The sequence below is a fragment of the Pleurodeles waltl genome, chromosome 7 (genome assembly GCF_031143425.1).
Source record: "Pleurodeles waltl isolate 20211129_DDA chromosome 7, aPleWal1.hap1.20221129, whole genome shotgun sequence".
Lineage (NCBI taxonomy): Eukaryota > Metazoa > Chordata > Amphibia > Caudata > Salamandridae > Pleurodeles > Pleurodeles waltl.
Window position 1 is genome coordinate 1,113,920,697 of NC_090446.1, and position 23,672 is coordinate 1,113,944,368.

General features: G+C 43.5%; 1 protein-coding gene across 1 annotated transcript in view; it reads left to right on the forward strand.

Annotated features, from left to right (window-relative positions):
* NHERF1 (NHERF family PDZ scaffold protein 1) overlaps positions 1–23,331 on the forward strand; it is a 143,968-nt gene extending 120,637 nt beyond the window's left edge. Inside the window, exons 4-6 of the mRNA XM_069200084.1 lie at positions 15,976–16,019; positions 16,886–17,038; positions 20,336–23,331. Of these exons, the coding sequence (XP_069056185.1) occupies positions 15,976–16,019; positions 16,886–17,038; positions 20,336–20,482 (344 nt within the window). The 3' untranslated portion in view covers positions 20,483–23,331. The remainder of the gene's footprint in view (positions 1–15,975; positions 16,020–16,885; positions 17,039–20,335) is intronic.
* Positions 23,332–23,672: the final 341 nt, after the last annotated feature.

Here is a 23,672-nt window from a genome sequence, read left to right on the forward strand (position 1 = left end):
ATTGCCCTAGCCACAATTTATTCAATCACAGTTTGAGAACAAAGATATTGAAATTTGTTAGGTTTTAATCGTTTATTGCCTGTTTAAAGGCTGCAAGCTAGGTTGAAAACAATCTGAACCGTATGTATTTTTAGCACTACGAATGTTTATGTGCCCTTATAATAACGCACTGTCCTGTGTTTAGTTGTGCACATTAAAAAATATATATATTTTTAAAATATGGGTTTTCAGTGAATCAAGCGATATCGAGCCTTACAGTAAATATGAACTTTTAAATGTGTCATTTGGCTTTGGCCATTATTTCATTGCTGTAAGAAAGCTGTGTTTGGATTTTTAATTGTATATCTTATTGAAATAGGTACTGTTTAATCTTAACAAACTTCATATAACTAAATAAATGTATAATTACATTTATAAACCTGAAAAATCCCATCTCTTTGTCTCTCTCTCTCTGCGTTCCTTTAAAGTTTATGACTAGATACATTTATAATTAGCAGGACTAAGACGCTCTGTAATGGGCCATCACTAACATCTTTTGTTATTTATATCTGGCTGGGAGAATGTGTCAAAAGGGAAGAAACTCCAAATACTCTTCAAAACCCCAACCACACCTCCAATTCTAATAATCGCACTGGATACTTTTACATATAAGTAAGGCCTGCCTCACTAGAATAGTATATTTGGCATCATCTATTCGATTGCATTTTAAAAACAGAAACATAACTTTACAGCAATGTTTAAATAGGTCTACACATATTTAAACATTGCCAATTTCATAGAATAATTGTAAAAAATTTGGAGGAGGGCCTCTGTGATTTTGTTTCATGGGGGCAGGGGGATTGAGCATTAAAAGGTTGAAGACCACTGCTGTAAAGTATCTCCTAAGATTCCATGTAAATCCCAAACACTGTAATTTAGTTTTGAGGCACTCTGATACGCAATGGGGCGTTGTTCTCACCAATGTAATATTTTCAAAACAAAACATGAGTGTAAGGCGAAGATGAGAGAGCAAAACTATAGTGTCAAAAAGGGGAGAAGGGCAATTTATGGAGGCTTTTTAGTTGGAGGAAGGGGACATGCGTGATAAATGATTTGTTGAAGGAGGAAGCAGGGAAAATGGGGAGTGGGGCTGTGATTGAAATGAAGACAAGGGTCCGTGAAAGGGGAGAGTCATCTGTTGATGCAGTAGACTGGAGGCAGCTAGACTTGAGCAGGAGGGAGATGCTAGTGGTGACTGGTGCAACACGGAAAGGTGAGCAACTGGGTATAGGAAAAAGCATGGCTGGGGAGTCGGGGGAAGTGGTTAGTATGAAGGGGTAGAACCAGGGAAAGACAGAGCAGTCTTGTAGTCTGAAAAAAATGTGAGTTCAGGGCCAGTGTTGGCGCCAGAAGAGATGAGTTTGCAATACCAGGAGAATGAAAAGAGATTTCAGGGTATGGGAGAGAGCCAGAGAAAGTAGGAAAGACTGTGGAGTTTGGAAGAAGAAGAGGGAAGCTGCGGGGACAGACAGGCAAAGACAAGGCCAGGAGACAGAGGCAGTTGAGAGACTATATAGGCATGGGAGGGCCAAAGAACGAGGCAAATGCTGGGAAGTTGAGTGAAGAAGAAACTTGTCTTTGGAGGGCATAGAGAATTGGTAGAAATGGTTGCAGTGAGAGAAGAGGGACAGCAAATATTGAAGGCGATGGAGAGCGATTGAAGCGAGATGAGCGAGGACATTGAGGGTTGATGGCACATACAGATGATCAGAGATTATGGGGAGAGATAGACCCTGAGAAAGAATAGTAAAGGATGTGTACAGTGGTGGGGGAGAGTCTCTGCGAGTTTGAAGCGATAGACACAGAGAATAAGATGTGAGAGGTGATTACCAATGGATGGACACAGATTGGATAGGAAATAAATGTTCATTGAGGGGAACCGAGGATGCAGACAGAAGGGCGCGTAGAAAGGGACAGAGGAAATATAGAGGCAAGTAATAGGAAGCTGCAGGCAGAGAGAAGGACATCTAAATAGGAAAAGATGGACACCGGTGAAGGGGGATAGAGAATGGGAATATATAGAATCAGATGGTGGAAGGGAAGGGATTAAAACTAAGGTGTGCAGATAGGCCCTAGATGTGGGGTGAAAACTGGGAAGGAGGCGGTATTCGTACAATCAGTTGAAAGTAGAAAGCAGAAGTAGGGTCCATGTCATGGGGCATGGCGCCATCTCAGAGTCGGTCTAATGAGAAGCAGGTAGGGTGAGAGCTATTGGAATGATTGTATGTCAGAACATTGCCTGCAAAATGTGGTCTGGCATAAATAATGTGTCCTAAATAAATGAGGCGATATTTCTCCGGATAACATTCATGTCGACATATTCTGACAACGATATTGCACTCATTGGATTGAGACTAAGGTGGGGAGTCTAGTGCCATTGGAGTAGAGAGCAATACAGTAAGGAGGCCAGAGACTCGGGCTAGGATGATAGGGAGAGCAGGATGTACCGGTGAAAGGTAGGCTGGCTTGCCGTGCTTTACTAGACAGGTTAGAGCAGGCTGAGTTTAGTGGGCCTAAGCTCCCATTTGGTGGTGGTGGTTATTGAGCTAGTTGTGCCAGTGACAACAGAGATAGATACCGGCACTAGAAGCACATACAGATGCTGAAGCACAGAGAAGACTCACCTGTCTCCTACACTTGTGTGGCTGTACCCATCAGGTGTGGTGCATAGGCATAGCTGAATCTGCAACATAGTACTTGATCTACCACTCCATTCATGATACTAGAAGTGGTGGACAACCAGTGGTTTACCATTCGGCTACATCATTCGGCCCTCAGACTTCTTGTTTGTGAATGAAGCTCCCTGTTGACCGGAGATTTATATCCAGGGTGGATGCACTAACCTCGCAGAATCCTATACTTTGCTGCCTTGACTTTGAAAGTGGACTTGCTTCATGCCCTAGAGCAGTGGTTCTGAATTTTTTGACTTCTGTGGACCCTCACTTAATCATTACTAGAAAATAGGGCCTGTCACGGAATCACTGGAACTAGAGGGGTACCCTGACAAAGTCCTTGAGGGAATCCGGGGACAGCAGCCTAAGCATTTTCGGTGAGTGGAACCGCAAAACAATACACAAAAATAAGGAAACAAGCTTTCATCAAACAAATACACAAATTATGAAATATTTTTTACTAACAAATGAATACTAAAAAATCAAAATTTACATTTTAATGGTAAAGTTGGAGCTTTTGTAAATTAAATTGAGCCCACACGTCATCCATATTATATTCTCTTTGATGCACTAGCACTGCTTCCACAAATCATTACGAGGATACCAGCTTAAATTTTAGCCTCAAATTTCAAGTTCCTTCATATTTACGGAACACTTTGAAATTTTCAGTTTTAAATGTTGCTTCTTTATTTATATACACCTTATTAATCTGTTAACATTATTTAATTTTCTCAGCAGTTGCGGTCCCCCCAACTAGACCCCAGGTTAAGAATTGCTGCCTCAGAGAGTGTATGTGTGAGAGCATATTTACCCACAGACTGTTTACCGGATCATTGTGTGTAGGTGTGCGCATTAACTGTGTACTTAGTAACTGGGCAAGTATGTGCATTATTCTGGCGTTGGGGAGGCTTGGCAAATATTTACATTACTGTAGCATTCTGGACACCTGGCAGAAAGGTTCATTACTGCAGCATTGTGAAGAGTGAAACTGTATGCTGAAAGGCATTATGCAAACTAAGTTCACAACTTAATGCTCTGCCATTTAATTTGCTGGGATCGGAGGAAAGCTGTGTTTGCTCCTGAGTCCAGTGTTCTGAGTTGTGCGTGAATACCTCACACCTGTTATATTTCCAAGTGCACATTTTGTTAGGTGCAATTTGAAGGTCCAAAATAGGGTTATAATGAGGGAAAATGAAGAATTGGGTGCAGTAACTCCGATGGTGCTCTTTATATCTCATTCTAACCTTGGAAACTCAGAAAAGTGCCCCTGGGTAAAACAGCAAAGTGAATTACAAATTATTATAGGGTCATTCTACTGTAAGGTAAACTCGAGCACCTTGGATTTTAGTATTAATGTGCTGTATTATGCTTTGGCATTGGTATGTATTTTATGCATTCAAGGCATGAGGGGAATATGTGCGTACAGCCTAACATCAAAATGTACAGGTCGGGGGCTTCATTGTGTGGATATAAAACGCTGTGCTTAATTGGAGGTACTCTGGTAGCAGGCCTGGCCTCTCTGCACTCACGCTTGTTACTCTGATAGCAGGCACAACCCTCTCCTGCTTCACCTTTATTTCTCTGATAGAAGAGCCTGTTTTCTCTGGACTCTTCCAGCAGGGCCTTGCCTGTCTGCATGTACTATTGTTACTTGGATACTTGGCCTCACTCCATGCACTCTTCTTACTCCGATAACAATGAGTGGCCTTCATGGACCTCCCTCTTTTATTCATAAAGCAGGACCAGGCCCCTCCAAGTCTCTGTATTTCACTCATGTGGCAATGCCTGAATGCTATGTACAGCACTTATTTTACTCAGAGTGGAGGGTTTGGCCTCTCTGCATGCACTCTTGTAGCAGGGCCTGGTTACTCTGGCCCTCACTCTTGTACCCTTGAAGTAGGGCCTGGCCTCTTTCTTGTATTCCTATAGTAGGGCAAGGCCTCTCTGGGCCTCCTTCTTGCACTCTTACAGCAGGGCTTGGCATCTCTCCCTGCTTCTTGTACTCTTATTTTTACAGCAGGGCCTGAACTATCTGGGCTGCCTTCTTGTACTCCTAAAGTTGAGCCTGGCCACTCTAGCCCTGCCCCTTTGCTATACTGTCCATGGGACCGTACTTCACCAGGTCTTAGTGTTTAATGCTGGCTGCAGTAATTGGCCTCTCTAGAGTTCCCTTAGTTAAACAAAAAACGAGGACTGTCCTCCTTATGCGTCTACAATATCAAAGTCCCAGGGGTCTTGGATAAACCCTCCATCAGTCCTGCATCTATAAACAATGCAGGTTACTCTTATTTATTCAGAAGTGAGTTAAAATAAAGGAATAGGACACTCTTCCAGGAGCTAGACCACCATGCTCCACGTTTCACATGTCGTCTCCAGTTGCCTCACTCCAAGCTGAACACCGACTCATTACATATTATATCATCTGCAGTGGCATGAGCAAGTATAAGCTTCTCTTCCATCACAGTTTATCACCTGATCCCTCAACAGCTTTTACAAGTTATCATGGTCGAGCTTCCACAACTGAGCTCTTCTGGGTACCATCCTCAGAGTGAGGCCTATCGCTGTGGTTTTGAGGTTACACACCCAGTGCCAACTCTGGGTCTTCTTCCTCTGTTCCTCTGCATATAGTGGTTGCGGAACCTAGCCTTTGAGTGGTGATACTAGCTGCTTTGCTTGTCCTCCATGAGCCTGTAGTTACATTGGTTACCGAGCCTGGTGTCTTTAGGTCTTATCTATTTTTACTGGCTGCTGGGTTTGAGGAAGCCGTTCCATGCTTTTTGGAGCAGAAGCCGTGGGTAAACTCTCCAGCTGCAGTGGCTGGAAGGTGAAAGTGGGCATTTGTGAGGTTGAGGCACTGAACAGTTGTGTGCATTGGGTGAATAATTTAAACAGTAGTGTACCATTGGGCCATGGCCTTATACATGTAGCCTGCCTGCATCATATACGCCTCCTGACGGAGGCTTCTATGTAGATAAGCATCTTCCCTTGCTCCTTCTGTTGAGTAAATGGGCCCAGAGAGACCACACAGACTGAGGTCTACAGTTCTGGCAGCTAGACAAATAGTTATGAGGGTGGGGGTTATGATAGAACTCTCCCCCTTCGGCAGAAACAGTATACCTGACTAAGCCTCACCTGTACTGCAAGAGTGGACCTGAGATACATGGGGCTAGTGGGCATGTCCTGAGGCCTACACCATTTTGTCTCCTTTTTTTTTTTTTTACCTAAAATTCCCTTATAATAACAAAAGTGGGAATTGCTTGGGAGAATGCTCTAGAAGGGCAGAAAGATGCATCTCCGCATGTAAACTGGACCAAGCAACTGTGTCTGGGATCCTAGATAAAATATTGGTGATGCTAAAAGGGTAACATAGGATAGGCTGATTTGTTCAGGAGTTGTCAGGGCAGCATCCTACCAAGCACTTCATTGCTCCCCCTTGCATGCACAGGATGCAGGCCATGACCCAAACAAGAGCTCATTTGACTGGTGCTCGCCCATCTTCTGAAACCTGATGAGTGTGAAACTCTGCCAAACGTTTTGGCCTTTTTCTGCCTAACTTTAGTAAGGGCTATCTGGCCCTAGCCAGGCCCGGTGGTGCATGTCCTCCCTGCCGCTGCGGATGGCTGGGCTAGCAACTTCCACAGATAGGTGGTTCAAGTCCCAAGGCCAATGATGGTCTCATAGTAGGTGCTGCTTGACCATTTAAAGAATGTGTAGTTTCTGCTCAAATTCCTAACCATCATTGTTCTTGCCTCGCTCACGAAATATATTTGAATAGCAGTAGGCATTATCCCATCAAAAAAGGTACATGGCTACTGCATGTGTCACCTACTCCCATTCTTGCCCATTTGACATCATTTTAGTCATTTCAGATCATGTCTGCCTTGTGCATCCCGCTGTATGGATTATTGGGCCTTCTGTGCTGTGAGCTTTTTTGATGTACGCGCACATAGCATTCACATGCTCCACTGGCTAGGTTCATACAGTGTAGCTGCCTATGGGTTTCAGTCCTAATTTCTGTTAGAATTTGTATACTTCTCAGCTCACACCTAATCCGTTTCACACTGCTGAGTGCTGTGCCCCATGACAAGGTAAGAGCATGTCTCTGGTCACTCGCACACAACATCAACATGCTTCCCCTATGGGATCACAACAAGCATAACACTCATCCAACCACACACTCCCCAAGGTTTAGCAGGCTGCCCATCTTAAAATTCACTTTGGCGAGGGCCGGACTGACCATCCTGCCATTTTTCCCAAGCGCTGAGACGAGGAGGTTGCTTTAAGAGCAGAATGGACTGCCATAAAAACAGCCATGGCCCCACTCTAGTCACAGCCTTCTGCAGTGGTTGGCTGTTTTTAATATTTTTGCCAGGGCTGATTTTGATTTTCATTCAGGCCCTGTTTAGCTCCCAGTAGCGACCTATAAAGCACTATAAATGTTTCTGTACACTACAATACAGAGAGTACCTGAGATAAAACACCTGGTCCTGGATTAAAGTCAATAAACAATTAATAAATCCAATGTAAGGTAAAGAAAGCAGACTTGAAAAGAAAGGTGAATAAATCTACTTCTTTATTATCCACACATGAGAAAAATAAGTGTTTTGGCCATAAGACCAGTCCTGTATACTGAGACCTGACAGTTGTTCCAAAATGATGAGTTTACCAAATGCGGACACCAGGATATCTCAAGTCATGGCTTGAGTGCACCACGATCGGATGCATGTCATATTTTGGAGGCACGCATAGATGTTGAAGTCGGTCTTGTGGCACCAGACATGATGCTGTTGAGCTGTCGTCAGAGAGGAATTTTAATTAATTCCAGACTGCAGAATACTGAACTCCTACCAGGGAATGGTGCTAGCATGTTCTGGGGTGTCCACACTGGACTCCTGCCAGAGAATGGTCATGGCAGGTTCTAGGGTGTCCATTAGAAGGGCTCTTGCTCGACAGTGACATATCTAGCACAGATCTCAATACGACGGACAAGAACTGTACCCAGTTTATAAAGAAGTTGGATGGGCTGGCTAGAGATAAGCGAGCGCAAGACCTTTAATGAAACCTAAAAGTCCTAAGATGGTAAAATGTATCTGACTTTAGTAATTTAATTTATTGAAACTAGTACTGTGTATTGACAGAGGACAATCTTTACTTCCAGCATTGCGCTTGTAGTTGGCCATAAGGCAGAAAATAAGAACAAACTCTTTCTCATAGCTTGTCGCCCCAAAATACAACAAGCATTAGTAAATGCATTAGGTTTGGCTTATGCGCTGTGCAGGCGAAACCTAAAAAGAAGTGCATGGGGATCAGCGTAACGAGAGCAAGAGTGTTGAAGCCAGGATCTGAATTATGATCTCTACGTAGTTGCATGCATTTGAAGAATGCCTTTACCATTCATGCTTGAAATGCGTGCAGCCACCGGCAGATTCAGTAAACAAGTACAGCGCAAGCGCTGTGCAGGGTATATCTAAAAATAAAAATAAGCGCAAGCGATGTGTAGGGTATGCCACATTATATATGGAGAGGGCAAGCGTTGTGCAGACAACAGCTTAAAAAAATGTCCCACGAAGTGGAAGGAAACAGTATTTGGGCCTCGGAACACTGATAAGAGCGAACATATAAGAAAGAATCATTGGTATCGGCAGGAAATATGCCACCGGCAGTGGAAACCGAGGAAAAGTAAGTGGCAAACACAGCAACCAATGAGAAACAAGGGAAAAGCAAGGGCGGGATGTAAGCCTGTTTTAAAGTATATATAACACAATAGATTCCCTCAAGCACAGCGCAAGTGCTGTGCAGGCAAAACCTAAAAAAGGCAGTCTGGCACAGGAAAACAGGCACAGAAAATAATTGGTATTAGGTCTGGCTTGCATTCTCTTCTTGCTTAATGTAGTTGCCCACAACAAGATAATGGATTCAAAGCCATTGGGAATCAAACCAACATTTGTCAATGAAGCCAGATCCCTAGAAGATATCCTAGACAAACTACTCATTGCACACACACATTAATAACATTGTAAACCAGCATTGCCAAAACCAGTAGACGTGGCATTGGCTGCTATCCTCTTGCCTGTGTCAGTGGTATTTTGTAATGTTTTTACAAATCTTTGACAGAGCATTTTACAAAGATAGATGGAGAGCAGTGCAAAGATAAATTGATAGATTTACAAAAATCTCGTTGCAAAGAGATAGGGTTACAAAGATAAATAGATGTGTTGGGTTGCAAATATAGGGATAGATGAATAGAGTTGCAAAGTTAGACCGATTTGCAAAGGAAGGTAGCAAAATCGATTTGTAATTATAGATAGGGTTGCAAAGATAGATGGATAGTGTTACAAAGACAATTAGATAAAAAGAAATATAAAGATGCAAAGAGATTCAGTTGCAAAGATAAATGGATAGGGTTGCATAGATAGATAGATAGATGTCCAAAAGAAGGTAGCATGATTTGCAAAGATAGCAAGGGTTGCAAAGATAGAAAGAACAATGTATAGGATTGCAAAGGTAGAAATCTAGAGTTGCAAAGAATAGATGGAGAGATTTTCAAACAAGCTAGGTAGATAGATTTGCAAAGATAGATACGTAGAGTTTCAGAGACTGTCACAACTTCATAAATAGTTTCAAATGGACACAAATCTGGTATGTTGTGAAACAGCAGTAGGTAGATAAAGGCCTCTCCTTGAGGATTGTACCACACCATGAGCAGCAGATAAGAACTGATAAAGCTGGAATGTGCTCTGTGCTCACATGAAAAACAACATGAGTTGTAGAAAGCACCCTGGCAGATACTCAGTATTGAAAAACAAAGGCAACAGTAAAGTAAAAACAAAAACACTGGAAATGGTAGGGAACTACGTTTTTCCCTGATATGCTCCTTGTGAAAGGGCAGAATGCTATCTCTCTTAGGGAAGTTAGCCATTAGCTGAAGAGGCCTACCCAATAGACCCGGGCATTCTGCTGTAGTAGATGGAAGGAAAATGTGAATGAAGCAGCAACAGACCATTAGATGAAGAGGGGGAAAGTATGCTATAATTATTATTTTAGTAAAATCAAAAAGTTTTGACAAATGCCAGACCTAAAACGATCACTGGTAGCTGTAATCTTAAATAAATTATCTCTGAAGCAGCCCCTTTTTAAACTAGTCCATTCCCTACTTTTCTGAAGATTAGACAGTGGATCTGCTTTAGTAAATCTAGGCTTACAAACATCGGAGTAGCACTGAAGTGGCATTCAAGGCTAGTCACAAACAGTAAGAGGATGGAACACAACGCACCAGTCATAAGGTTTCTAAACTGGCCACCAGTAGTGAAGCTCTAAAGCTGCGCATTGTAACTCTCCATCCTACTCAGCTCAGAAACTACATATCCCAGGAACTAACCGAATGTCCAGAATGACACGTGCTTTAGATCCCCGAATTCAGTAAGCTGAAAGCACCCAATTGATCCTTCTCCAGAATAAGGAACAACATCCTTACGGAACTAAGAGTAGGCCCATCATACATCACCTTTAAAAGAGTTGTGAAACGTGCAGCAAAGGAGGCAGATTCTTTGACCCTTGTTGTTAATGCACAAAATAAGAAGATGCAGTGAGACTGTTATTCTTTCTCTGGTTGAACTCAGAGCCTTTGTTCCAGAAGGTGGCGCTGCACATCGTTAGAGCGTGGAAACTGACTAGACACAGCAGGCAGCCATAAGTCCTTACATACTTGATGTTCTCTTGAGAATTGCAAAGACCAAATTAAAGTTTCTGTGTATATTTTTTTATTTTTGGATTTCCAGCATTTTTTTTTTTTTTTTTTTTAAAGGACTTGCATTTTAATTGTCATTTTTCAGAAAGAAGAGAAAAACAAACGTTACAGACACAGGATTGCGCACAATGATCACTGTTAGACCCAGTTTCCTGGGCACCACTGCACTCAGGGGTTACTATGCTCCAGTCGGATTAATAGGAGTGTTCCCTGCTGTTGTCCTGGGGCTTCAGTACTAGAGGTCCCAAAACTGAATAACCAGGTTCACCTCTCCAGCACTTGATTCACTCAGCATAGCAAGGCAGAGCAGTCCCAGGCTTACTCAAGGAGGTGAGGCGGATTTAGACATTCAGAATACAGTGCACACCGTACTACCAGCTAACAAGATCAATGTCCAGTCAGTGATTCACTTTTTAAAAAGAAAAGTACTTTAATACACAAAAGTGAAATATTCTACACATAAACAGTGAAAACCAGACATCTCTACAACACTCGGGGCCCCAAACAGTACTATAACTCCTAGATGCTAAGCACTATAAAAACACAATTAGAAGGTAGACACACAATTAGCATTGCATATTACAGACCATGTTGCACAGGGTTGCTCTCATTCTCTAGAGCCATGATACCAATCCTCGCATTGCAATGATGTAGTTTCAGTATATCCTTTGAAGTCAAACATTCCAGATAAGCCCCAGAACCCACCCAAAGAACAGAAGTGCCATCCCGCCTTTAGCAAGGACACCGCTCTGGTGGCGTCAGGTATCTGATCACAAGTGCCTGATGACTTTGCCCAGTTTACTGGAGTCCCACTAGTCCACTAGCCACTGGCTAGCTGTGGGAGGGTAGTGGGCTGGCCAGAATGCCAGTACACTCTGGTACCCCCATGTGTCACAAAGAGAAAGGTAGGGGACCTATATCACAGGACACTCTTCCCAGGTCCAGATGGTAACTGGATGTATCACACAGGCTCCCACAACACAGCGGTAGGGTCTGAGCAAAGCTACCTCATCTTCAGTGACTGCAATCAAGCTTCCCCGTCTCCCTCTGTGTGTGGATGTGCTGCAAGCTTCCCAACTTGAGCAGCTATTTGCAATGTCCTTGTCTTCCAAGCAGATGCTCGATAAGCCTCATACCACAGCTGGTCCTCTACATTCAGGCTGCTGACTGATGCCTTTGCTCCTTTACGGCAGAATCCATCCATCACAGGTAAAACTCAAGTTCAGACGCAGTGAGCAAGCGTCCTTGCCTTTACACCACGGGCCAACAACTGCCTTCTGTAGATGCTTGTTAGAACCGAATGCCAGTCTTGAACAACCACTAACCACTCAGGCCAGACTTTTATCACCTCTGATTGATAGGCTGATCCACTCAACAATCGTGAGGCACATGTGTGTCATGCTCACAGCCTGCGGAAGACATGCAATGTTGAGTTTCTTTCCGTCAGGGCAAGCTTTTGCTACCAACCTGGGCTATTCCCTCCTCGACCTCAGAGCTAAGCTCTAGGGTCTCAGCCCATGTAAACAGGGAGATTGTCTGTGGATGCTCATGTTCACTGAGGTAGGGATCTAGAAGCCACATCATAATTTTTAAGTGACTTGCCTGTAGAAATATGCAGAAGACGTACCGTCCTAACAATCACAATAATTACCCGGCAAACTTTACCTTGATAGACAATCAGTACAGTAGTTTGTGGCTAGTCAACAACTCTCTCCATCCTTTAAGAACCACAGATGAAATATACAATAGAATGCTCCATCCCATTCTGCCATCCACTGCGCACCTACTGGCCAGTCTATACAAACAGAGTTCCCGTATCTATGTGCTCCCATCATCAGGGTCTCCGCTGAGCACATTATTCCCATCTACTTCCCCACCACTTACTCTGTCATCACTGCCCACTGAAGTATAGCCTCCATCGCCCTTTCATCTGTTGTGACCTCCATCATCCGGAGCTCCACTATTGAACGTTGGGTCTTGTTCTCAGAAGTCTACGGCATGGACGTCATTTAGGTGTGTCCAGGGATCGCATTTGCGACCCCTGGCTTGCCTTTAGATACCCCTGACCCTGCCTTTGCGACCCCAGGCCTCAAAGGTGGCAAATTCAGTTCCAGGAATGCAGTGGCAGCTCGTCCTTATGGATGTCAGTTGGGAGTCCTCTCTTTGTTTTCTGTAAAATTTATATTACACTTATAGTGAATAATAACATATTCCTCACTATTAGTGTAATTAAAATGAAGTACAGTTAGCTGGAATATGCTCTTACCTGGCAACTGAGATAAGTAAAAATGCTTTTAAATGTATGTGGTGTACGTGCTTGGGGGAAGTATGTGTTTATGTGAGACAGTGTATGTAAGTGAATTTGTGTGTATGTATAACTATGGGTGTGTGAATGAAAGTGGAGGTCAAAGGGCGTGTCATGGCACTTCCGCTACCCCTGACATTTCGGTGAATAGGGTCAGCATATTCACAGTATGCAATGCTTAATAGTGACACCTGAATGCCAGTGATTAGTGTCAGTCTGTGTGCTATCTGTTGAGAGTACCTGTTAATGTTAGTACAACTCCACATCAAGTGCTCGAATGTGGCCTCTGAAGCGCCGCATCTGACACACCACGGCTCTCTATGGCTAAACTTTATGTAACGTAAAGGTGGTCATACATGTCAGGTGGAAAAATTCAATGTATGCTATTTGAAACATACATTACTAAACACCTCCCTCACCACTGTACAAGTCACTCTCCATGGCGTCTGCCAACTGTTCCCGGAATCTATCTCCCATAACTATCACTCCTGCATGTGAGCCTTCACTCTGTCCTCCTTCAGTGCCCAATATATGCGAGTTATCAGTCTACAACACGTGCCTATTTCTTATTGCTCATCCATGGTTACAGTACCTGCAGGGGCACCAGTGAGCTTTCTCTATATTTCTTTAGGCATTTTTGCCAATTTGACATATTGCAAGAACTGCCCCATTCTTACTCCAACTTGTTCTTGGGCATCTGGGAAGGAAATAGGCTGATCACTCGGGTATAGATCGCCCAGTTTGCAACAGTGACCCACCCACCGACCACTGACTTACAATCATATCTGCCAATCTTTCAAAAAAGGTGCAACCAGTTGACATTTAGGCCCGTCTTTATACTTTTTTTGCGCCGAATTTGCGTCGTTTTTTGACGCAAAAACGGCGCAAACTTGCAAAATACCATTGTATTTTGTAGGTTTGCGCCATTTTGCGTCAAAAAGCGGTGCAAATGCGGCGCTAAAAAAAGTATAAATACGGGCTTTAGTGACCAAAAAACGGGGCTTTGCAGCCCCCTTGTCACTGCATATCCCACTAAAACACCAGTTGATGCACTATACAGACTAGTCTTAGGTATGTTTCTGCCTTTCATCAGTGCGAGTGGCACTGCTTTCCCTTGTACCATGCCACCCAGCAGCAGCCTCTCCCAGTTATCATTCTCATTCCAGGCTGGGGATTTGCAATGAGATAGTAGAGCTCTAGATTCTGAAGACCCAGTTCCCCCAAGTTGTCTAGCTTGCCCCTACTCTGTCTACCAGCCCAAACCAGCAAGATCGACAGGCTATCAAGCTTCTTAAGAACCATGCTCAGGAGCACACACATGGAGTTTTGTAGCACATACAGACAGCAGAGGAGAAACACCATCTTTGTCACAGCCACTCACCCAAACATTGATAGGGCCAGCATATTCGAAATCTCATTGATGCCCTAAGAACCTTCAGCACACACCCATGTTGTATTGGTACAGCTTTTTCAGTGTGTGCTCTATCTGGACACCGAGGTATTGAAATGTATAAGTTTACCAGTTTAAGCACACACCTGGTAAGTCTGTATCGTATACCCTTGCCAGCCCCTCTGCCCCATACCCCAACCCCTTCTTCCCCTTAGCGGGAAGGTCACCATATTGTCCACAGTGATGGATAGGCCAGAGGTTTAACAAAAAATTCAGTAGTATGTAATAATACAGGTACCTAGGCCTGTAGGTGAGTGAGATAAACCAATGTATCATAAGCATACAATGACACAAAATCAGTTGCAACTCGCAGGAGGGAAAAGGGGCAGGCGGTGTGGTGGGGGGCGAAAAAAATAATAATAATAAAACAAAAAAAAAACCTTTTTCGCCGTGCTGCTCTGATCCGCTCCAGTCCTGCTTTTTAGACACAGGCTCCCAGCTTGCCTGTGTCCAATCCTAACGCTGCTTTCATGCTGCTGGCAACATGAAAGCAGCGTTAGGATTGGGCGGAGCGCCCAGCCAGGGCGCTCTGAGGCAGAGTGGAAGTCTCTGCCTGCTGTCTGCAACCTGGCACTGCGTTGCAGGGTTGGAGAGAGCATAGTGCGCATGTATGTTTGGCCGGCCCAAGACATACATGCGCACTTAGGAGGATTGATGTGCACTTTCCCTCTGTCCCTGTCACACCCATGTCCGCCCCTTTTACAGTAAAAACATAATAAACATACTTTATTATGTTTTTACTGTAAAAGTTTTGCAGCTCCTGCTGGCCCGAGCGGAGGGATGCCTTGCAGCTGCTGCTGGCCGGGGAGGATGCTGAGCCACCCCTGCACAAAATGATTCACATCTGTTCTGATAGCCCATTCCTCTAATGGCTTCCTAATGTGTATTGCCAGAGGCTCAAGGAGAAAGGGCAACCTTGACTGGTGCCTGTCTCTGAGGACTGACTGTCTGATATCACTCCCCGAGATCCGACCCTTGCTGTTGGAATCGCATAGAATAATTTAACCAATGCCAAAAAGTTAGATCCAAAGCCCATATTTTTTGAAGGACATATACTATATATCTCCAGTCAACAATGTCAAACGCCTTTTCAATATCAAGTGCTACTAGACCAGCATTGATATTGGTCCTCCCCAGCTCACGTATCATGTGACTCACGTCTGATTTGTGCTGTGTCCTAGGATAAACCCACACTGGTCATCATGAGTTTATTACCCACAGCAGTCTATTTGCCAACACTTTTGCCTACATTGTGGCATCCGTATATATCATGGACAGAGGCCTGTAAGAGGCAAAGAGTAGTGGGTCTTTCTCTGGTTTCTTCATCCTTACTATGATGGCTTCAGTGATAGATTTCAGCAATACGGCCCTCTTGTCACCAAAAACCTCCAGCAGTTCATCAGCATTCCTGAGAAGGTTTTATAAAACTCTGAGGGCAGACCACCCGAGCCATGATTTTTCTTCCAGGCAATGACACTTTCTATTCTTAAATACTCTTAATCACTCGCTTACTTGTATGGCCTATGGGCTGAAACAAATCACTATTTTTGTAACTTTGTATAAGATGCTGCTACAGGGCTTTTCACTCTCTTTATCAGATGTACAACTCTCTGCCATCTCATCTGTGTGGTACCTGCTTTAAAAAAAAAAAAGCAAATAAATTAAAAATAAATTGAGTGCAAAACAAGCTGGGAATCAACTGAGCATTGAATTTGTGAACTGTGAGCAATCAGTCTTTGACCAACTCTCGTTTTCTCTTCAGGTGCTCTGCCAGAATTTATTTCCAATGGAGAAACAGAAGAAAAGGTAATGTTTGAGCAATGCTGGTCATTCCTGGGGATCAATATATGTTTGGAACACAAAGGAAAATCACAATCTGGCCACGTGCCTTTGTTGGGCTTCTAGTGGGCATCTTTCTAGTGTTCTAGGGTGTTCATTCCTGCTTGAGTTGGAAAAGGATGATGTTGGGCATACATTCCATTTTGGGTGTGAGTTATCCACTGTCAAGTCTTTTATATGATCGACGTAAAGGATTACAGTTTTGGGTATAGAAATGTGAGCCGTGATGGGCCCCTTGTATAATTGGTAAAGAGCCTGTGTGTGTGGCTCGTTGTGGGAGCTGGGGAAGTGGTGTTGATCTTCTTATTGGTTAGATAGAGGTACAGCATTACATGATGCAGCAAGCCAAATATTTCCCCCACATCTAATGTAGAGCAAGGTGGGTTTCAGTGTTGTGTTTCATGTAAATGTAGTTAGTAACACGTCTATGGAGAAGCAAGGGTTACTGCCCTCACTTTAACCCCAACCCCCTTCACTCCAATAGTTGATGGTCTTTGCATCACATTATCAAAGAGTAGTGGACAAAACTGCCTCCTGGTTTGATTGATGAGGGAAGGTTGTAGATCATGATGTACCTTCCTCCTAAAGTACCACTTACTTCCACAGCTTTCAAGTAGGTGTGCAAATGTTACCCTTTAGGATGGTCCCTACATAGGTTACAAAGGCTGCTTATCCTTCTCTCTAAATCCCAGTGGGAGGCACTTTGCAGGGTACCTAATTCTGGTCCTCCAGGTATCTTGACTGCTTCAGGCAAGCCTTGTTGGAACAGTGAGAATGCTGATTTTAAAGAGTACTGGGTGCATGCCCAATGTCTCGTCTTCTCCCCATTTCAGGTGAATGCCGCACAGACACCCTCTGAGGTTGTGATGGAAAGCCCTCCTTCCACGCCAAGGCCAAGTTCCACAGCATCAACAGCATCCACGGCAGATGAGCCAGATGGGAAGGAACAAGAGCAAAGTTCTGAAATAAATGCAAGGAATGTGCAGGTGAGAAATATAGGGCATCCCTGATGGAGGGAATGAATATGTACCATGGAAGAGTCGAAGAAGTGAGCCATCAGCAGTAGGATTCGTGAGATACTCCGAAGATAAAGAGGTGAAGAATATACCTTGCAAGGGACTTGAGGAATGGAATGTTGAGTATGTGGTGGGTAAGTGAGAAAGAAATGTGGCCCACCTAGGAAGGTGAGTAATAGGGTGGTGCATCTTAAGGTAGTAGGGTCCATGAAATTCATTCCCTTTAGTAGCCTAGAAGGATACCTGGCACTAAAGTACATTTACTGATCAGCTTACTGCTAAACAATGAAGAGAGTCAGTAGCCACGTGAAACGAATCAAAAGGGAAAGTGTTCCATGAAGCCAATCTAGCACACAGGTCTACCATCCATGGAATGTGACGATTCCATTACTTAGAAGTAATATTCTGGCCACGTATATGTGACGTAGTGAAAGGAAATGGAGGACAATTCCTGGAAACAAAACACTGCAGAAGATGACAAACACTAATCAGTTACTAAGAAAAATACATACCAGTCGCAGTTGAAAAAGCAAGAGAGGAGAATCGAACTATATGTCAGCAGCACAGGATGATCCTAGTTAATGTAAATGATTTGTAAATAGCAGCACTTGCTGTTCCGAACAGCGAAGGATCTATGGGAAAGCTATAGCCAAAAACAGGCATATATAGAAAACACATCAAACCCAGGAAAAACTCTTTGAGGGAAAAACGTGGTCTAAAACTTGAAAGAGCATCAGTGGTGCTAAGAGGCTTTTGCCTCTATATCGAAACTCACTGAATCGTGGATTAGTTCTTCAGATCTGTTACATTCTATGACAGTGCATCAGCATGAGGGAAGACCACTTGGGCCCCAATCTTTTTTTTAAAAAAATGTGTTTTACCTACCATTCACCCTGTTTCCAGAATAATGTACCTCTCGCATATTCATTGATGTTGCACCCCATGCTGTAGTGGACATGATGTAGTGGGGGTGCACAGCTCAAAGCAGCTAGTGAAGAAATACCCAGAGAATGCTTGGCTACACTGAAACCGTGCAGCAAGTTGTTCATGAAATTCAGCTCGAAAAGAAACATATTGTTGGGTGCTTCAAACTGTAGAGTCAGCGAACATAGGGAACGGGTCACTCTGCAATGACCTACTGGCACTAAAACATAGAGAGGTGGGCACTACAAGGTATCATCTGGACCTAGGAAACCTGAGGTCTGCTAACCAAAGGGTTCAGACAGCATCACTCCAATATTTGCAGACTCAAGAAGAAAGGTTCATTGGAAACCAAACAATCAGCTCGTCCGCCTTAAACAGCGCCCCCCTTCACGTGTGCCAATGAGAGGGGAATACTCGTCTACCTTTGCACGTGAAGGCTGCCTCTTGCTTCATGTGGCGCAGCTACGCTAATGGTACTTTAACTTTAGGCGCTCCATAGGGTTCCGAATTGCTACAACAAATGTTCCCAAGCATAGCCTGGCGACTGCTTGGGGATGGTCTTCCACCAGCAGCTAGCCTACTGCATGAACCTGTTCTCTGTCTATAGAGCCAGAGCGGGTGCAGTTCAGCGGCACACAGCCTGGTATTATTCCAGAAAGATCTAGATCCCTGACGTACTAAAGCTGGTGCAAATCGCAAATATACTTTTTGCAACAAATATGTAACTATACTATTACTGTTAACTCTCAGCACAAAATCAATATTTCCAAAGGGTCACATAACGACCTGCGTAATGGATATTATTTAGGCAGGTCACTATTTGCGACAGGATGGAGGCCCACAAGGAACAGCAGACCACCTTCCCTGAGTTTGCATTCCCAATTGTTTTTTTTTTTTTTTTTTTTTAAAGCGGCTGTGTTCACCAAAGGAACGAGTGGTGCTTTAAAACATTATTTAAAAATCACTTGGGAAGATGTCGGGAGGAGCATGCACTGTCCAGCAGGAACAGCTTCCTCTTTCTGAATCAGTCATCGCCTCCTTTGAGAGTCCGTAACTAATTGGTGCTTTGTGACCACAATTGCGGGTGCAGTCCAGTGATGCATGGCGCACCCCTTCACAATTGTGATTCTATATGGATCATTGAACCCTTTTTGGAAGCCGTAAATGCTTTTCAACTCACAAAATATGCCCAATGCAACCATACATCCATTTTGAGGTAGCATAACTTGTGTGGTACATCGGGCTCCTCCTTAGGTAGATGACACTTCTTGTCAATAGAAGCCAATATCAGTACCTTGTAGGCTTTTGAAATAAGCAGGGATCAGTCAGCTGCCCTTCATAAAGAAGTCCATCAGGGGGCTTCCTCTGCAAAACTCATTCAAGTGGCGGTTACTGTGCCCACTCCTCAAGTGTGCTTTCTATGCCCTCCTCCCCTGCATACTTGCTAAACCACTTGGTAAGACCGACCTTAGCAAGCAGATGGAGTCCATAGTCTTACCAGCAGTTTAAGATCTACCCTGGAATTGTATTAATGTGCATATTAGTTGACGTGACCGGTCAAGAGCTTCACGGGTCTAACACATTAGGGGTGAACACACCAATTTCTCTGGTAAAGTTAACAACTTAAGTCTTACATACACCATCATTACAACTGTTGCAGAGAAATTGCATTGTAATCCTGCACCTAAAACTAGTTCTTCGGTGGGGCACAGTAATTCCAGCAGTATTCAGAGTTTTCTCTTGAGGAACAGTACAATAGCTGTAGAAATCTGTGTACATTTTTTTCTTTGCAAATTGTATGTGTAAAAAGTATCTTGGAAGGGTGGTATTCCGGCAGTTTGTAATCGGATTCAGTCAGTAACTCGCTTTATCGTAAAAAATAATTTGTTCTTATTTATGTAGGGATATACTGTATTGCTTAAATGTCTCTCGAGCTTGTTATTTACCTTTGCAAAGGTTACTATGTTGTATCTTATGGGTTCCCTATTTTGCATATGTAGAATAGCGGAGATATCACTCGTTAGTTTGCTGTTTCACTTTCGAAGAACTCAGGTGATGGATTTTAGTTTGCGGCCTTGGTTGACGGGGTTGGGATGCCGTACTTAATGCAATACAAGTAAAAAGTGCTTATCTTATTAAAAAAAAAAAAAATACTTACTATAGCAGGAGGTGCTACTAAAAGATATGTTCACCACTTGGGGGAAGGTGGCTGTTGTTGCAAAATAAAAATGAGAGTGGATTGTGTATTGACCTCTCTCTCTCTCTCTCCTCTCCATTTTCTGTTTCATCATGCTCTCCCTTTTTTCTTCTCCTTCTTTCTCACCTTGCCATCCCCTCTGTTAGGTGCCCCAGGAATCTATGCCAGATTCAGAACTGGACCTCAGTGTCTCGTTGGCCATTGCGAAGGAGAGAGCACACCAAAAACGCTCTCAAAAGAAGGCACCGCCTATGGACTGGAGCAAGAAGAATGAGCTTTTTAGCAACCTGTAGGCCTTGAACCACTGTTCTCCTGAGGCCAGAAGGCACTGGAGCAGGTGGGAAATAGCAATAGCCCCCTCCGTCCATAGGGAGCACAGCGTTCCTTGCACATCCTGGTTTCAGTTCTGTTGTTGCCCCAGTTTCTCCTCCAGCACCCTACATCTTCTCGTTCTATCCCCCCCACTGCAGTTCCAGCTCATGGAATCTGGCCTTCCACAGATGTCAGATTGCTTCTCTGCATCTGACTTACTCACTGCATCACCCTATCTTTCCTCCAGCACCTAAGGTCTGCATGTTTCCCGACAATCTTTAAGCTTACATCTGCTCTGTGTATGATCTCATCTCTCCTCTAGTGCCTCAGGTCTGCTTCCTGCACAGCCCTATTGCTCCTCCAGCACAGACCTCTACTCCCTTCACAGCCACTATTACTCTTGCAATATCTGATGTATAATCCCGTCACGTCTCACTGAGCACAATAATTCATCTTTTCGAAAAATTGACAAAAAGTGGTTGCCCAATTCTAGAATTTCTCGTATGTGACAAAGGCTCTTTTTTTCATTCTGCAAAGTTTTATAATGTTTCTTAATGCTTTATGGTGAAGGACAAAGTCCCTATGTAAAATAGAATACATGATTGTGAGGGACAGTATCTCTTGTAGCCTCGTTACACATGTATGTGGTCTGAAGCATGCATGCCCCAAAATTGAATTACTTTTGGGATCTTCCTTGCCTTTGTATTGCCAACAGATGGCCCGTAAATACCTAGTTCAAGACCTGTGGATAATTTTGATGGCATTTAGTTAATCCTTTATTACACGGTACGAAAAGCCCTGGATGGCATGACAACTTAGGGGTCTGCTACCTCCACCTCACCATCAGGTCATATTATGCTCCCAAGCACCGGCCTGTACCAAGCAAAGCCAGAGTGCATTTAAAAAAGTGTGGGCACCTCAAGAACCCAGCAACTATTTATGAGAGGTCAGGGAGTTGTATGTGAATATATGAGATAATGTACCCCCCTGCTGTACATTACAAGGATATTGCAAGTGATAGAGGAGTTCCATGACCATATAGAGAAACAAGGCTGAAGGACGAGTTACTTTGTAACGATATTAAAATTCGAAATGACTTACAATATCCTCATCATGTATGTAAGTGGGTACTTTATTCCTTGTAATACATGGTCACACCATCACTTTTCACACAGACCACTTAAATCTGTGGTGCATAGCTCTTTCATATGCAAGAGAGAGCATGTTTGGAAACATGAAGACTAAAAATAGACCCTCTAGTGCAAAATTAAACACATCAAAAATGCTGTTAAATGGTTCTTGTAAAAGGATGTTAGAATCAGTTGAATGTTTAATACAGTTTTAATTTTAAAAAAAGCGCAGAAGCTTAGAACGTATACTGATGGATTTAGCTTTTTTTTATTATTACCTAAGGAGTGTGAACTATAAACATGTTGCTGAGTATTGGCTTTCTGCTTGTCACTGTACAACTAGAAAAACAGAGCAGAAGAAAGCAAAGCAACGTTTTGTTGTCATTCTTTAAACAATTGCTTTAATTATGCTTTGTGACCTCACCTGCTTTCCCCTCGGCTGCTGCATCTGGCAGAATGCACTGTGACGTGAGAACTCAACAGTAATAAGTTACTACAGTTGAACAACTACATCATTTCTTTATAGTAGGTGCCTGATGCATCACGTCACCTATTATAAAGAAATTAGAGACAGGTGTTTATACAGCGATTGCAGAATCCCATGTATTAAATGGCATCTTCAGACAATATCAAGAGGCCACAGTTAAATGCCTGATTGAACATGGCCAAACTTGATAGTGTTTATTGTGGACCTTTGTAGTCAATAGTGCCCACTTACTCTGCACCCTTGGATATGGAATGAAGCTGGGGTGTATCTCATGCCCAAAAGGCTGTCTGTCTCTGGAGACCATTCTGGAGGAGGCCGTGAGGTGGAGATGAATTGAACTTTTTGGACATCAGAAGAGCCAGCTATACAATAGAATGGAGATCAGGTGATCATACCACAGAATGCAATGAAAAGTTTGTTGGAGGCCTGTATCCACACTGGGATCAGAGGGGACCATCAGTAGACCTCTGTGGATAATGTTTGCATATCTCGTGCCTCAGCCTGGAGAGTTTATTCCCAGCCATTGTACTTTTAAATGTGAAGAAGCATGTGGTCAAGATTTTCAAACTCCAGTGGTTGGTTTGGTTTGACATGATTGCAGGTTAACTTGCTCATAGGCACAGTGAAGTGTCAACATGCTTTTCCATTTACAGTTACAGGAGACAGCTTGCAAATAAGATCATAAAAGTGGAGTTACGGCCCATACTCCTACGAGATTTTGAGTTGAAACTGTGTGCCCCAACTCAAGTGCTCTTCATACTCCACACCCCGTTAGTGCATTAGAATCCTAAGTTGCCGGTAGCTCTCGTCACACTTTCTCAGATGGTGGGGTGGGGCGGAGAGAAGGATGTCCCATTCCCATAAGGCCCAGATCTTCGAGGAAGTGATCTCTACGCAGGACACTTCACCAGATGATGTGTCTTCATTTTCTTGCATTTGTGCTTATTTTTAATTTGAAATCTATCCCTTACTACCTACCCATGTGCCTGCTCATTTCACAATATTCCACAACTTTCAATGTCAAGAATGTTTAATTTTGAAATGAACACAATTCTGATATAGAGATATTTTTATAGTGTAAATTTTGGTATTGTTGAAGATTGTACTTTGGGGAAGTCATTTGTCAAGGCTTCCCCGGACTCTGTAATCAACCTCTATGAACCCGAAAAAGAAGAATTTTAGAGTTTAATGAAGAAAGAAAGACAAACCTGAATATTGTCTGTGATTATTTGATTTCATTCAAGTGTAACTGGGGCAGTGCGCAACAGATTCTCCAGGCCAGTGGTTCCCAACCTGTGGTCTGGGGACCCCTGGGGGCCCGCGAACCCTCCTCAGGGGTCCCCAGCTGCTTAGAAAATTAAATAATATCAACAGATTAGGTCTACAGCCTTTAGTAATGACTCAGTGGGGGGTCCCTGGATACCAATAACGATTCAGTGGGTGTCCCTGGGTTCCAGTATTGATAAAGTGGGGGTCCACAGAAGTCAAAAGGTTGGGAACCACTGCCCCAGGCTGTAAGAAGGATAGTTCTTCCATCGAAGACGTGGCGGTGTA